At 42.2% G+C, this 15,280-nt stretch overlaps 1 protein-coding gene across 4 annotated transcripts in view; it reads right to left on the bottom strand.

Moving 5' to 3' along the window:
* The window catches only part of ints8 (integrator complex subunit 8), a 90,422-nt gene that overhangs the window by 27,405 nt on the left and 47,737 nt on the right, over positions 1 to 15,280 (bottom strand). For all 4 annotated transcript variants that reach the window (XM_080194435.1, XM_080194434.1, XM_080194436.1 and 1 more), the window contains exons 11-15: positions 14,676 to 14,817; positions 13,038 to 13,108; positions 6,512 to 6,687; positions 3,278 to 3,411; positions 2,827 to 2,937 (exon numbers count right to left, since the gene is read on the bottom strand). In XM_080194435.1, coding sequence (XP_080050561.1) covers positions 2,827 to 2,937; positions 3,278 to 3,411; positions 6,512 to 6,687; positions 13,038 to 13,108; positions 14,676 to 14,817 — 634 coding nt within the window. The remainder of the gene's footprint in view (positions 1 to 2,826; positions 2,938 to 3,277; positions 3,412 to 6,511; positions 6,688 to 13,037; positions 13,109 to 14,675; positions 14,818 to 15,280) is intronic.

Below are 15,280 nucleotides of genomic sequence, written 5' to 3'. Positions count from 1 at the left end.
TTGGGGAGGATTTAAGGAAAAACTTTTTACCCAAATGCACTTCCTGGGAGGGTGATGGAGGTGGGATGCCTCATGTTCTTTAAAAAGTACCTGGATGAGTACTCAGTGCACCATAACATTCAAGGGTATGGGCTGGCAAATGGGATGAGATGGGCAGGTCAGGGCATTTCATGCATTGGTAAAGACTTGATGGGCCAAAGGGCCACTTTTGCACTGTGGTAATTTCAAGATCTGGTTGATGATACTTTTTCTTTTTAAAAATTGTTGTTGCTGCAACCCAATAAAAGTTATAAATAGCTGATTATTTTAAGCATTTCCACATATTCCACTCTTACTTGAGTTCATTGATTCTGTACAGTGTATTTTGCTGTGTGCTTAGTTATGGAGGTGCTATGAGCTAGCATAGAAGGTATGATGGGCAATAGCTGGGTGTGAGGGCATGAGGTTGCATGGAGGATATGAGAGATCATAGGGGAAATGAGTTTGCATGAAGGGTATGGTTAAGACCTTTTGAAGCTATCTTTCAAAAAGGTTTCAGCATCCAGACCATGGTTTACACATCCTCTGAAGGACCACATACAATGAGAAGCTGGCCCAATTCTACAAAGATTTGTAGGCAGCACGGTGGCACTGCTGCCTCACAGCGTCAGGGACACGGATTCTTGGGTGACTGTCAGTGTGGAGTTTGCACATTCACCCTGTGTCTGCATGGTTTCCTAATTAGAAGTCTAGGTTAGATAGATTAGCTACGGTTGATGTGTGTGGTTTTGGGATAGGGCTGGGGAGGAGGTTTGGATAAGATACTCTGTCAGAGGGTCATTGAGACTTAATGGGTCAAATGCCCTCCCTCTGCACTGTAGCAATTCTATGAGCGCAGGGAACGAGGAGCTGCCTACCCCTGCAATGCTGCCAGCTAAGTCAGAATTGCAGGATGTGGGCTCCTCTTCTCTCGTACCAAAGAATAAGGGGGCTGCCAGGAATCCAAGTATCAGGTCCCATTTGTCATTTCTGCAGGTTCACAAAGTCTACACAACTCTGCAAAAATTTGGTCTATGTTCCTGTGTTATCGATTCCCAACCATGGGAAGCGACCTCTCAGTGACTTCCTGTCAAACCGCTTCATGATCTTGTATTACATCATCTGCCATTACTCTAAACCACAGCATAAGCCTAATTTACTCAGCCTCTCATCACAGGAAAACTCTTAATCCAGTATCATGGATTTGCCTGGTAACAACCAGATGCAATATTAACAAAGAGAATGATAGGATATAATCTGCCTAGCAACAAGAAAGGATCTGCCACCAGCTGACACTTAAAGGGGCTGGTGACATTCATCCTTTTCCCAGTAACGAGATTAGTAGACATCTAGGTAAGGTCTGATACAAATATCCCTATCATCAGGAAACAGTTTACCAAGATGACGGAGAGATCAGTGGAAGAATACAGATGCTAATATTTGATAGTCAGGAACGTAGGAGAGGCAGACGGCCCAACATACAATGAACAGAATCAAAGACAGCCAGGCGTCTAATCGTCAACTCCTGCGGAAGCAGACAGGCCAGTTTAACATCTGACTAGAAGGTTGGTTTAATGTCAGAAATGCCAGTTTAATATCTCATCAGAGAGTCAGGGTAATATCTATTTGCAAGCCAGCTAACAGTAGAGATCTTTTGTAAAGTCTTACAGCCAAGTTAATGCAGAAATCTTCAGAAAGCCCATTTATCCACCTACGCTGAACCAAGTAAAGATGCTTCCCAGACTGGATCGTCCTCTGGTTATTGTGTTATATCTATAAGCTGGATTTGATTGTAGATTTGTTTAAGGCAGAACGTGGAAATCTTACTCAGTTCAGATATTGGTGCTGAATTTGGTTGTATGGAGGCGAGGGGAGGCAATGGCCTAGTGGTATTATCGCTAGACTATTAATCCAGAGACGCCGCTAATGTTCTGAAGACCCAGGTTCGAATCCCATCATGGCAGATAGTAGAATTTGAATTCAATAAAAAAAATACAGAATTAATAATTACTGATGACTATGAAGCCATTATTGATTGTCGGAAAAACCCACCTGGTTCACAAATGTCCTTTAGAGAAAGAAATCTGCTGTCCTTACCTGGTCTGGCTTACATATGACTCATGGTGGGTCATATGTGGTTAACTCTGAACTGTCCTCGGGCAACTAGGGATGGGCAATAAATGCTGGCCAGCCAGCGATGCCCATGTCCTACGAGTGAAGAAAAAACTGTGTGCTTGCATTGAAACAGGTTTGCTGCAATGTGATTATGTAATTATTTTTGATAATATGCAATTAGAAATATTTGCACAGTATGAGTGATAGGCAATAAAAGTAGACAATAACCAATTAGAAATAAAAACAGATTAAGTAATTCAACAGTCATTATGCAGCTAGCAAGCAATTCATTTGTTAGACATAGGCTAAATAGTTTTCAGGACATGGTTAATTGCACTAGAATTGTAATAAATTGGTCTGCAACACTGTCAAGACAACTGGAAAAGCAATTTCATGCCCTATTTTTATTTATCTATAGCAATTGTTAAAATAGTTTAACGGTTTCTGTAATAACCATAAAAGTATGAATGATCACTAAAAACACTCCTTTTACTCACAATGAAAAACGTGGATTGATTCTGATAAGCTGCACAAAACTTTTAAAAATAAGTCCAAGTATTTACAGAAAAATATAAATGCACACATTGAAGCATCATTGCAAAGTGAAAGCACTACTAAACTTTAGCTATTCTTGAAGTCAAAAGTAAGTTTGCACTATTTCAGTGTGCAACAGCTTTGCAGTTCAAGACTAACCTTAATTGCAATGCTATGGAGACCTTTAGCCATCAAAATATAAACCAAATCCCTGGTCAGATTATCCTTGATGCTCAGAATAACTCCACCATAAACGGTTGGCACTTCCCACTGAAACAAAATTGATGTTGTATAAATATTACAAGATAAATATTTTAGGTCAAAGTTTGTAGAGTATTTACAATACTCCAGAACCAGTTTGGAATTGCTCATCAAAACAGAAAACCCTGGAAAATCGCAACAGGTCTAGCAGCATCTGTAAGGAGAGAAAAGAGTTGGTGTTTTGAGTCCAGATGACTCTTTGTCAAAGCTACAAAGGATCTGGACTCAAAACGTCAACTCCTTTCTCTCCTTACAGATGCTGCCAGACCTGCTGCGATTTTCCAGCGTTTTCTCTTTTGGTTTCAGATTCCAGCATCCACAGTAATTTGTTTTTGTTGGAATTACTCACCTTATTGGAAACAGTCCAGAATTGGCGATCTGATGTCATTCCATGAAGCTCAATCAGAATTTGTCGTATTCGCCCTGGGTCAACAGTTAGGATGAGCTGGTGTTCCAACTGACCAATATTCACACTAGCTGATCCTAGAAAATATAATTATGTGCCAAGTCAACTCATTCAAATCATCAATTTAAATGCATATGCTTTATAGACACAGCTTTTACCACAAATTTTATAAAGATACCTTTATAAAAAGAGGTTTGATAATTATTTTAAATAAATCATTTGATCCCTTATGTGTATTTCTCCCAATATCATCTTCCTTTGTGCCCATCTCTGGCTAAAAAAGACCCCCCCAATTCACTTACAACAAGTTGTGAATTGGCAGATACCATTTTCTCCCTCAGGACAGATGCAATAAGGGGTAGGGTTGAGGAGTGGAAGGGGGATATAAGTGGAGAGTGACACAAGAGAGCATTCAGAGATGGTTTTTTGATCGATACGATGGAACTCGACAATTAGATTAGTAAGATCCCATGACATGACAAGCTCAAAGAGATGGCCATGATTATGGGTACCCTCTACATTGATATTACTTATTTTCATATGGGGGTCTTGTATTGTGGTATAGCATCCCTACCTCTGGACCAAAACTCCAACCTCAGGACTTGGTGACCATAGTAGGAGCATTCATAACACGGTTCAACAGGCTGATAATTAGTTCAGGAATCCTTCCACCACTTTCACTATTCCCAAAAGGAGAAACAGTGTGGGTGTGAAGATACACAAAAAAAACTTAGATAACCACAAAAAAAATCAAGAAAAACACCTAATATTTAAATATTGCTTAGCAATGAAGAATCCAGATTCTGTGTTGGATGAACCATTATGTATCAATAATCCATTTGGTACCATTCAAAACCATAGAACATTTCAGCACAGAAACAGGTTTTTTGGCCCTTCTTGGCTGTGCTGAACCATTTTTCTGCCTGGTCCCACTGACCTGCACTTGGACCATATCCCTCCACATCCTCTCACCCTACCTGTCCAAGTTTTTCTTAAATGTTAGAAGTGAGCCCACATGTACCACTTCATCTGGCAGCGCATTCCACACTCCTACCACTCTCTGTCCTTCCTGTAATTAGGTGACCAAAACTGCACACGATACTCTAAATTCGGCTCACCAATGTCTTATACAACCTCGCCATAACATTCCAACTCTTATACTCAATACTTTGACTTATAAAGGCCAATGTACCAAAAGCACTCTTTATGACCCTATCTACCTGTGATGCCACTTTTAGGCAATTATGTATCTGTATTCCCAGATCCCTTTGTTCTACTACACTCTTCAGTGTCCTACCATTTACCTGTATGTTCTACCTTGGTTTATCCTTCCAAAGTGCAATACCTTACTGCATTAAACTCCATCTGCCATTTTTCAGCCCATTTTTCTATCTGATCCATATCCCTCTGCAAGCTTTGAAAACCTTCCTCACTGTCCACTACACTTCCAATCTTTATATCATCAGCAAATTTGTTGATCCAATTTACTAAATTGTCATCTAGATCATTGATACAGATGACAAACAACAATGGATCCAGCACTGATCGCTGTGGAATACCACTAGTCACAGGCCTCCACTACCACTCTTTGGCTTCTTCCATTGAGCTAATGTCTAATCCAATTTCTGCAAGATCTGAGCCTTCTCACACACACAAAGCCTCCCTGAAGTTGCTTGACATTGACACGACCACCTGGGAAACGCTGGCACAAAACCACCCTGCCTGGCGCTGCCTCATCCATGAAGGTGTCAAACTCACGAAGGTGTATTGCTGAAGCACAACTTAAGCGCAAGCTGCGCAAGTCCAGAGCTAACAGCGCAACAACTAGTGTCTACACAAGTTGGTCCAATATGTGCCAGGACATTCCGTGCTCGAACTGGCCTGATCAGTCATCTTCGGTTACACCGCAACCAGCCTCAAAATGACTAATGGTGGTGTCGAGGTCCTCATCAATGACAATGGACGAACAACAATCCAATGTGCTATCTCTCCATGTATACCTAGCGACTGAACCTTCCTAACTAATCTCCCGTGTGGGACCTTGTCAAAGGCCTTACTGAAGTCCATGTAGACAACATCCACTGTGTTCCCTTCACCAACTTTCCTGGTAACCTCCTTGAAAAACTCTAATAGATTGGTTAAACATGACCTACCATGCTCAAAGCCATGTTGACTCTCCCTAATAAGTCCCTGTCCATCCAAATATTTGTCGATCCTATCTCTTAGTACTCCTTCCAATAACTTACCTACTTCTGACGTCAAAATTACCGGCCTATAATTTCCCAGATTACTTTTTAAGCCTTTTTTAAACAACGGAACAACATGAGCTATCCTCCAATCATCCGGCACCTAATCCGTGGATACCGACATTTTAAATATACCTGCCAGGGCCCCTGAAATTTCAACACTCGTCTCCTTCAAGGTCCGAGGGAATACTCTGTCCAGTCTGGGGATTTATCTACTCTGATTTGCCTCACGACAGCAAGCACCTCCTTCCCTTTAATTTCTATAGGTTCCATGACCTCCCTACTTGTCAGATAATTTCCTTTCTCACTACTTTTCTCCCACCAACTCATTATTAGTACTTTAGCAAATATTCAATAGCAGTTTAGTTGAATGAACAACGGAATCTATCAATTAAGTCAACATTACTAAGCAATTAGGAGAATTGGAGGGAAATAAAAACAATGTGATTCCAATTTATTTTTAAAAAGCACCTAGTGAACGTTTAAAAGCAAAACTAAACCAAATATTTCAGTTGATAAATGGCCTGCTGCATATTAAACCATAGCAATCAAGAAGGTCTATCGTTCACTTGTGTCACGCTTTTGATTAGTGCTCCATTTATTCTCACTGGCTCTGGGTTAGCTGAATGAAGAATCAGCCAGCAGGACTGGAAAGTGAGAGTTTATGGTATCTGGGAAAGGACACATTTAGGCTCAGAGATGAAGCCTTTCTTCATAGACACAGAAGCTTACAAAACAGTTGGATTGCAAAGAAGAATAAGGGCGGAGAATTTGAAAAAATGATAAATCAAAGAGCTGCCCGCACTTAGGAAACTATCTTTGCATACATAAGACATATACAATTGTTATTGACTGATTTGAAAGTAAAATATATTTTAAAAACCATTGTTATATTTATAGATTTGCTATGGGTTCTCATTAACAGACTTACCAGGTATATCATAGAAAACGGTCAATGGTTTAGTTGAAAGATTAACCCGAGGTGATCGCTTTCTCATTTGATCAAGCAGTAGTTTCCGCTCCTCATCCTTCAACAGTCTCATACACATATCATGCGAAGAAATCATGAAAACAAACTGAGGGTCATCCAAACTTTGGCAAAGAATCCTACAGAAGTGTTAACAAAAGTTGATGAATGAAGTTGTAAACTTTTATATCATATTTGCTGTCTTTTGCCATTCAAGTAATAGAAACATAAAAGGTAGGAGCAGGAGAAGGCCACTTGGCCCTTCAAGCCTGCTCTGCCATTCATTATGATCATGGCTGATTGTCCAACTCAGCCTAATCCTACTTTTCCCTCACAACCTTCATGACCCAGGTAATCTAATAATCAAATACTTATTGCATTGCAAAGCTCAAGCCCATCCAAAAGTTCAATAGTGCTCCCATATCAACATATTTTAGAGAAAACAGTACATAAAGCCTCAATCTTAATATCATATAGGTGGGGAGCACAGACAATGTTTGTATTTTTCCCTGGATATTTAGACTTCAAAACAGTAGCAGTTTTATAATAAAACAAAGATGCGCATAAATCCACACAAGCTTTAGTCAGTTCATCCCTGCAATTGCTGTTAATGTATTATGAAATTTTCAGAATGATAAAACCATCTCAAATATCTACCAAGTATATACCGTGTTCGAGCCCAACAGAGACCCCAACATGGCGTAACAGATACACAGCCATGACATCATGCTATCTTTTAGAGGGTGGCAGTGGTTAGCACTGATGACTCACAGCACCAGGTACTGGCGTTCGCTTCCTGGCTTGGGTCACTGTTTGTGGAGTCTGCACATTCTCCCTGTGTCTGTGTGGGTTTCCTCCTGGTGCTCCGGTTTCCTCCCATAGTACAAAAGATGCGTTGTTTAAACGCATTGGCCGTGCTAAATTCTCCCTCAGCGTGCCTGAACAGGCGCCAGAGTGTGGCAACTAGGGGGTTTTCACAGTAACTTCAGTGCAGTGTTAATGTAAGCCTACATCTCGCATTTCATCGCTGAGAGCAAGCTGAAGCCAAACACTGACAGTGAAAGGAATGCATAGTAAGTTGGACTCCCCACTCACCCAAATACCATCTACCCCACCTGAGGCAGACACAGTAGGTAATTTTTAGTGTGAAAGTAAGTCATCGTCAACTCCCCAGGGGCTGGTGAGATACTGATTCTCTGTTTATTTTTCGCTTTTTTTTCCTTTTCCGGTTCACAGGGATTTTTTAAAAAAATAGCGGAAGTTAAGCACAGGGGAAGTCAGGAAGGAAGCGCGGAATATAAAAAGAAGGTAGCAGTAGACAGCAGGCAGCGTCGGGAGCAGGCAGTGAAGTGAGCAGATAGCAGAGTGGGAGCTGTAAGGGTTTTGACTCACTGGGCTTAGGCGAAAGCAGGCGTAGGCGAGGTAGGTTGTTTTTTGTTGTTGACTTTTTCTCTTTTCCTCTCTTCGTGTTTGATCTCAATGCAATAAAGTAAATGGCAGGTTCAACTGACAAACCATTTTGTTGCATTCGGTGTCAGATGTGGGAGTTCCTGGAGACAACTCGTCTCCTGGAGGTCCACATCTGTACCAAGTGTGTGTGGAGCTACAGCTTCTGAGGGACCGGATCAGGAAGCTAGAGCCGCGGCTCGAAGATCTAATTTTAATAAGGGAGAACAGAAGAATAATAGATAGAAGCTATAGTTAGGTGGTGACACCAGGGCCTCAGGAGGACACGTAGGTAACAGTCAGGAAGGGCAAAAACCAGAAGGGTGATGTTCCAGAGAGGACCCCAGTGGCAGTCTCCCAAAATATCAAGGGAGGGGTGACAAATGAGGGAGGTGAGGGGAGCAATAAGTCAGTGGAGGAATCCCCTGTGGGTATCCCCCTTCAAAACTGGTATATTGTTTTAGATTCTGTGGAGGGAGATGATCTTCCAGAAGTAAGACACGAGGACCAGATCACCTCCGTGGGTAAGAAGGGGAGTGGAAGAGAAATAGTGGTGGGGGATGTGATGGTTAGAGGAATAGATAGGCAGTTCTGTGGACAAAAGCGAGACTCCAGGATGGTAGTCTGCCTCCTGGTGCAGGGGTACAGGATGCCTCAGAGAGGGTAGGAGGTATGTTAAATGGCAAAGGGAATCAAACGGATGTGATCGTGCATATAGGTGAGAAGGACATAGGAAGGAAGAGCAGGGGGGAAATACGTAAGCAATTTAGGGAAATGGGTGCTGGACTAAAGAGTAAGGCCTCTAGGGTGGCAATCTCTGGGCTGCTACTGGTGAAAAGTCTGACAACACCAGGTTTTAGTCCAACCTATTTATTTGATAATATACTCACTAAAACCTGGTGTTGTCAGACTTTTTACTGTGTTTACGCCAGTCCAACGCCGGCATACCCACATCACTGCTACTGGTGCCCAGTGCTAGTGGGGCTAGGAACAGCGAGGTCCTTCAACTGAATGCGTGGCTGAAGGATTAGTGCAAGGAGGAGGGTTTTATATTTGTTGATCATTGGGAAGTTTTCATGAGAGAACGGCACCTGTATAGGAAGGATGGGGTACACTTAAATGGGAAGGGTACAAATATTTTAGCTGGGAGTTTAGCTGGAGTGTTTCGGCAGGGTTTAAACTAATGTGGAGGGGGTGGTGGGGATGAAACCAATAGCTCAGTAGGCACTGAGATTGGGGGCAAGTTGGTTGCTGGGGTAAGATTAGATGAGATGGGGATCATCCTGGAGGAGGAGGACCCGAGTAGGCCTGGAGATCTGGAGTGCGTCTGCTTCAACGCGAGGAGCGTAACGTGTAAGACGGATGAACTTAGGCCTTAATGCTTACACGGAATTTGGATGTGGTTGCAGTGACAGAGGCGTGGTTAAAAGAACAGCAGGACTGGCAGCTAAATATTCCAGGGTACAAGTGTTTCAGGCGTGACAGAGGAGGGTCAAAAAGAGGTGGGGGAGTAGCATTGTTAGTTAGGGAGCATATTACAGCAGTGCAGAGGGAGGACAATTTAGAGGAGTTGTGCAGTGAGTCGCTGCGGGTGGAGCTCAGAAACAGGAAGGGAGCAATCACTATGCTGGGGGTATACTATAGGCCACCCAATAGCCCGCGAGAAGTGGAAGAATGTATATGTAAGGAAATTCTGGATAGTTGCAGAAAAAAATAGGGTTGTTGTAGTGGGATTGGATTCCCTGGTGTGGATTGGAAGGTGCCTAGGGCTGGGGGTCTGGACAGGGAGGAATTTGTAAAATGTGTACTGGAAGGTTCTTTGGAGCAGTATGTAGTTAGCCCTACTAGAGAGGGGGCTATACTGGATCTAGTTCTGGGAAATGAGCCTGGTCAGGTGATCGAGGTTTCAGTAGGGGAACATGTGGCAAATAGTGACCACAATTCTGTCTATTTCAGAATACTAATGGAAAAAGATGAGTGCTGTCCAAAGGATAGGGTGCTAAATTGGGGGAAGGCTAGCTATAACCGGTTTAAGCAGGAATTGTTACCCATTGATTGGGAGAGGTTGTTTGAGGGTAAGTCCGTGTCTGGCATGTGGGATTCTTTTAAGGGACAACTGATAAGGCTGCAGGGCAGACATGTGCCTGTAAAGAGGAAGGATAGGAAAGGTAGGATTAGAGAGCCATGGATAACAAGGGATATTGAGGACTTGATCAGAAAGAAAAGAGAGGCGTATGTTAGGTCCAGGCAACTGATAACGGAGAGAGCTTTGGAGGAATACAGAGACAGTAGGAGGGAACTCAAACGGGGAGTTAGAAGAGCGAAAAGGGAGCACAAAATGGTCTTGGCAGACAAGATTAAGGATAATCCAAAGGCATTTTATTCAAATGTTAGGAACAAAAGAGTTGTTAGAGAAAAAAAAAAATCGGTCCTCTTAGGGACAAATGAGGGGAACTATGTTTAGAGCCTGAGAGAATGGGGGAGATCCTGAATGAATGCTTTGCGTCAGTGTTCACAAAGGAGAGGGACTTGTTGTCAGGAAGTGTCTTGGAGGGAATTGTCGACCAGTTGGAGAAAATTTCCATTACAAGGGAAGAAGTGTTAGGGTTTTTAGGTAATATTAAAACTAACAAATCTCCGGGGCCTGATGGCATTTATCCTAGGCTGCTCAGGGAGATGAGAGATGAAACTGCTGGGCCTCTGACGGAAACCTTTGTCTCTTCTTTGGACACAGGTGAGGTCCCAGAGGATTGGAGGATAGCAAATGTGGTACCGTTGTTTGAAAAGGGTAGTAGGGATAACCCAGGTAATTATGGGCAGGTGAGCTTGACGTCAGTGGTAGGGAAGTTGTTAAGAGAGGATTCTTAGAGATAGGACGTATATGCATTTAGAACATAGCAATCTGATTAGTGACAAGCAACATGGCTTTGTAAAGGGGAGGTCATGCCTTACAAATCTGGTAGAATTTTTTGAGGTGGTGACAAAAAACGGTTGACGAAGGGCAAGCCGTGGATGTCATCTATATGGATTTCAGTAAGGCGTTTGACAAAGTCCCTCATGGTAGGTTGGTGAAAAAGGTTAAGGCTCATGGGATACAAGGACAGGTGACTAGATGGATTGAGAACTGGCTTGGCAACAGGAGACAGAGGGTAGCAGTGGAAGGGTCTTTTTCTAGCTGGAGGTCTGTGACCAGTGGTGTGCCGCAGGGCTCCGTACTGGGACCTCTGCTATTTGTAAAATACGTAAATGATTTGGAAGAAGGAGTAACTGGTGTGATCAGCAAGTTTGCAGATGACACGAAGATGGCTGGACTTGCTGATAGTGATGAACAGTGTCGAACAATACAGCAGGGTATAGATAGGCTAGTAAATTGGGAGGTGAAATGGCAGATGGAATTTAATCCAGATAAATGCGAGGTGATGCATTTTGGAAAAAACAATGTAGGGGGGAGGTAAACAATAACTGGTAGGATTATTAAGAGTATAGAAACACAGCTGGACCTAAGTGTACAAGTTCACAAGTCCTTGAAGGTGGCAGTACAGGTGGAGAAGGTGGTGAAGAAGGCATATGGTATGCTTGCCTTTATAGGAAGGGGTATAGAGTGTAAAAGCTGGCGTCTAATGTTGCAGTTGTAGAGAATGTTGGTTAGACCACATTTGGAGTACTGCGTCCAGTTCTGGTTGCCGCACTACCGGAAGGACATAGAGATCTTGGAGAGAGTGCAGAAGAGGTTTACCAGAACGCTGCCTGATATGGAAGGTCTTAGCTATGAGGAGAGATTGGGCAAATTGGTGTTGTTCTCCCTGGAAAGATGGAGAACGAGGGGAGACGTGATAGAGGTGTATAAGATTATGAAGGGTATAGATAAAGTGAACAGTGGGGAGCTTTTTCCTAGGTTGAATACGAAAATCACGAGGGGTCATGAGCTTAGGGTGAGAGGGGCGAGGTACAATTCAGGTGTTAGAGAGAGGTTTTTCACACAGAGGGTTGTGGGGGCCTGGAATGCATTGCCAAGTAGGGTGGTGGAGGCAGGCATGCTAGAGTCGTTTAAGGCTTACCTAGATAGGCACTTGAGCAGACTAGAGATGGAGGGATACAAAAGAATGTTCTAGTTAAGGATCAAGAGCCTCAGGGCATTCCTGGGAATCAATAGATTCCTATGGGACGTCCAACATATTTTATGGATCACCTTTCTCTTACGTTGGAGCTACTGGGGATCTTCCGTGAATGTCTGTATAGGCTGTGTATGTTTATTGATGTCTCTTTTTTACATCCACAGGCGATTCAGTCCGCCTTGTCGGCCAACAAGGGGCATACACACAGTGGGTCGTGCGAGGGCTGCTCTTGGACGTTGCTTTGAGAGTTGCCTAGTGCTTCACGTTGTTAGTGTATGCTTAAACTGAACCAATTGACGGGCAACACGACAGCTCAGTGACTATCACCGTTTGCTGTGCAGATACAGGGATCCGGGTCGGATCTCCGGCTTGGGTCAGTGTCTGTGGGAGTTTGCGCATTCTCCCCGTGCTTGTGTGGGTTTTCTCTAGGTGCTCCGGTTTCCTCCCACACCCCAAAAACGTGCTTTTAGGCTGATTGGTGTTAATAAATTGTCCCTAAATTGGACCTCCCTTCATCTGGCGCACATATAACTCTTTAAATTTGCACCCCTTTATTGTGGAGTCCAAGAGATGTAGACAAAAGTCGTAGGTAGGAGGAGGATTGGAATGAGGCATTCAGTGTTAAAATGGGTGGTGCGGGCTTGTAGGGCCGAACGGCCTGTTTCCTGTGCTGTGTTGTTCTTTGTTCCCAAGATGATGATTGCTATTAGCCTTTTATTCCACATGTATTTAATTAGCTGAATTTAAATTCCTCAGCTGCTGTGGTGGGATTTGAACTTGTGTTTCCAATCATTTGTCCGAGTATCTGGATTACTAGTCCAGAACAGAACCACTACGCCCTCATACCCCCAGATTTTCAATTTGTTTGGATGAGGTGAAGATAGAAATTAGACAAATTAAACATTGATTTTTTTTTAAAGTATATTTACTTTAAGAAAGCAGCCATCTTTCCTTTGGAATCTTCAGAAGCTTGATCCAGGTCTAATGATCGTGCACATACCTAAGATATCAAACATTATAAACTCAAAGACTTTGTTTCGCATTACAACAGAATACAATGCTATTGTATTCTGTCTTATACAATGTCTTGGGCAGTAATTTTATAAATGTAATCAGATTAATTCAAACTGAAGTATATAACTGTGCTAAACATACTATTTTCCAGAGTTCTATCAATATCTTTTAATCAAATTTCAAGTCATTATCTGGCACTTTGTCTTGACCACATCCTAAGATTGGAATTATACAAGAAGCATGAATTGGCAAACTTGTCTCTCTCTCTTTACCTAACTGTAGCTACTGGAAGGATAATTTTAAGACAGTTAACACCACTCTTTATCTAGGACCGTAGTAACAGGACAACAGTAGGATCGAGCACGGCTTTAACATTCCACAGGAAAGAAAATAGGTACCAATTTTTAGGCTCACACCTGAAGGATGGACGCTTGGGTGAAGTATAACAGAATGACCCGCATCCTTGGGGCTTGTACTCAAGCAAGAAAAACTGGTCAAATAAAATAAAACCGCTTCATCTAACTAGAATCTCAGACATTAAAAAGTAGGCTCACACATTGTTATTTGACTTGCTCTACATTTTCAGAATAGATGCAGAAAGGGGAGATTTGATAGGGATGTTCAAAATCATGAATAGTTTGGATACTACTTCAAGGCAAAAACGACTGGCAACTACAGGATGCAGATTTCAAGGTGTTTGACAAAAGAACCAGGGATGACAGTAGCATTTTGATCTGGAATACCTAAACAGTGGTGAAAACAGATGCAAGAGTAGCTTTCAAGGGAACTTGATAAATACTTTACAGTAAGAAAGCTTTACAGGACAATGTGAAAAAGTAGTTGGAGGGGGCCACTGACAGTTCTTTCAAAGATCCAGCACAGGCACAATGACACCCACTGACAGTGTCTACATTTCCTGTTGCCTCAGAAAAGCAGCGAGTAAAATTAAAGACCACGCACACCCCGGATATACTCTCTTCCAACTCTGTCTGTCAGAAAAAGATACAAAAGTCTGAGGCCACGTACCAACTGACTCAAGAATAGCTTCTTCCCTGCTGCCATCAGACTTTTGAATGGTCCTACCTTAAGTTGATTTCTACATCCTAGCTACAACTGTAACACAACATTCTGCACTCTCTCCTTTCCTTCTCAAAGCATAAACAGTATGCTTAGTCTGTATAGTGTGCATGAAACAATATTTTTCACTATACACCAATACATGTGACAATAATAAATCAAAACAAAATGAACTGAAACAAAAGCACAGGAAGCCCATGTTTCCATAACTAAACTGTTCATTCTAAATCTCTGGTAAAATGAGGAACTGAGTACTGAAGGATCTTCTTTGAAGGTGGGCAATCTATGAACCTGTTCAAAACTGCAGCCTGTCATAGATTTAAAGAGTAACACTGGCTAGTTGCGTCACAAGCAAAATGACACTCAAAATGGGGTTGAAGGAGGGGCACAAAATGGATTGAAAATTTTAATCATTATTGGCTAATAAAATCTATATTTTGACAGTTGGTTTCAATAAAATTCACTAGTGATCTTACCTCCAGTAGGAAATCAATTCTCTCTTTGGTAGGTTTGAGCAGCAGTTGGTGGAACCTTACTCCAATCACCTGCTGTTCCAGGACATTCCTAACAGTGTTGCACGCGCAGACTTTAAAACAAACTTCTTCTAAATTTCTATCCCTGGAACCAATGGGAAATAAGCTGACATCAGTCATATCGTTTTACTGTCTAATAGAAGTTACAAATGACTGGTCAGTAGATTGTTAATAAAAAATTATTGGCAAAATATTATTAATTTTTCACTCAAAGATTTCAGAAAATAACTGGATACAAAGCCGTTACAGTGCAAAACATGATCTCAAACTTTTTTTTTAACATTAATCTCCCATGATGTGTTCACGAATAAAGATTTGGAAAATAATTGTCTTGGGTTATAGCTCTCTGTTCTAGCCAGACAAGGTTTGGCATGCAAGATCAATGGCTACCAGAGTAGATGGTAGCTTGCATTTTTGGCTGACAGCTGAGTTTCAGCAGGTTTTGCCTCAAATAGAATCGGGCCAGATGAGATCAGATACTGCCTGGGATTGGTATCTGTCTGAAAGTGGGGTCAGATTAAGCAGGGCAGATAGTTCAGACCCAATAT

This window comes from Carcharhinus amblyrhynchos, chromosome 8, assembly GCF_965287045.1.
Source record: "Carcharhinus amblyrhynchos chromosome 8, sCarAmb.v2.hapA, whole genome shotgun sequence".
NCBI classification, from domain to species: domain Eukaryota; kingdom Metazoa; phylum Chordata; class Chondrichthyes; order Carcharhiniformes; family Carcharhinidae; genus Carcharhinus; species Carcharhinus amblyrhynchos.
The sequence above is the reverse complement of the archived record's forward strand: the minus strand, read 5'-3'. Positions and strand labels throughout refer to the sequence as shown.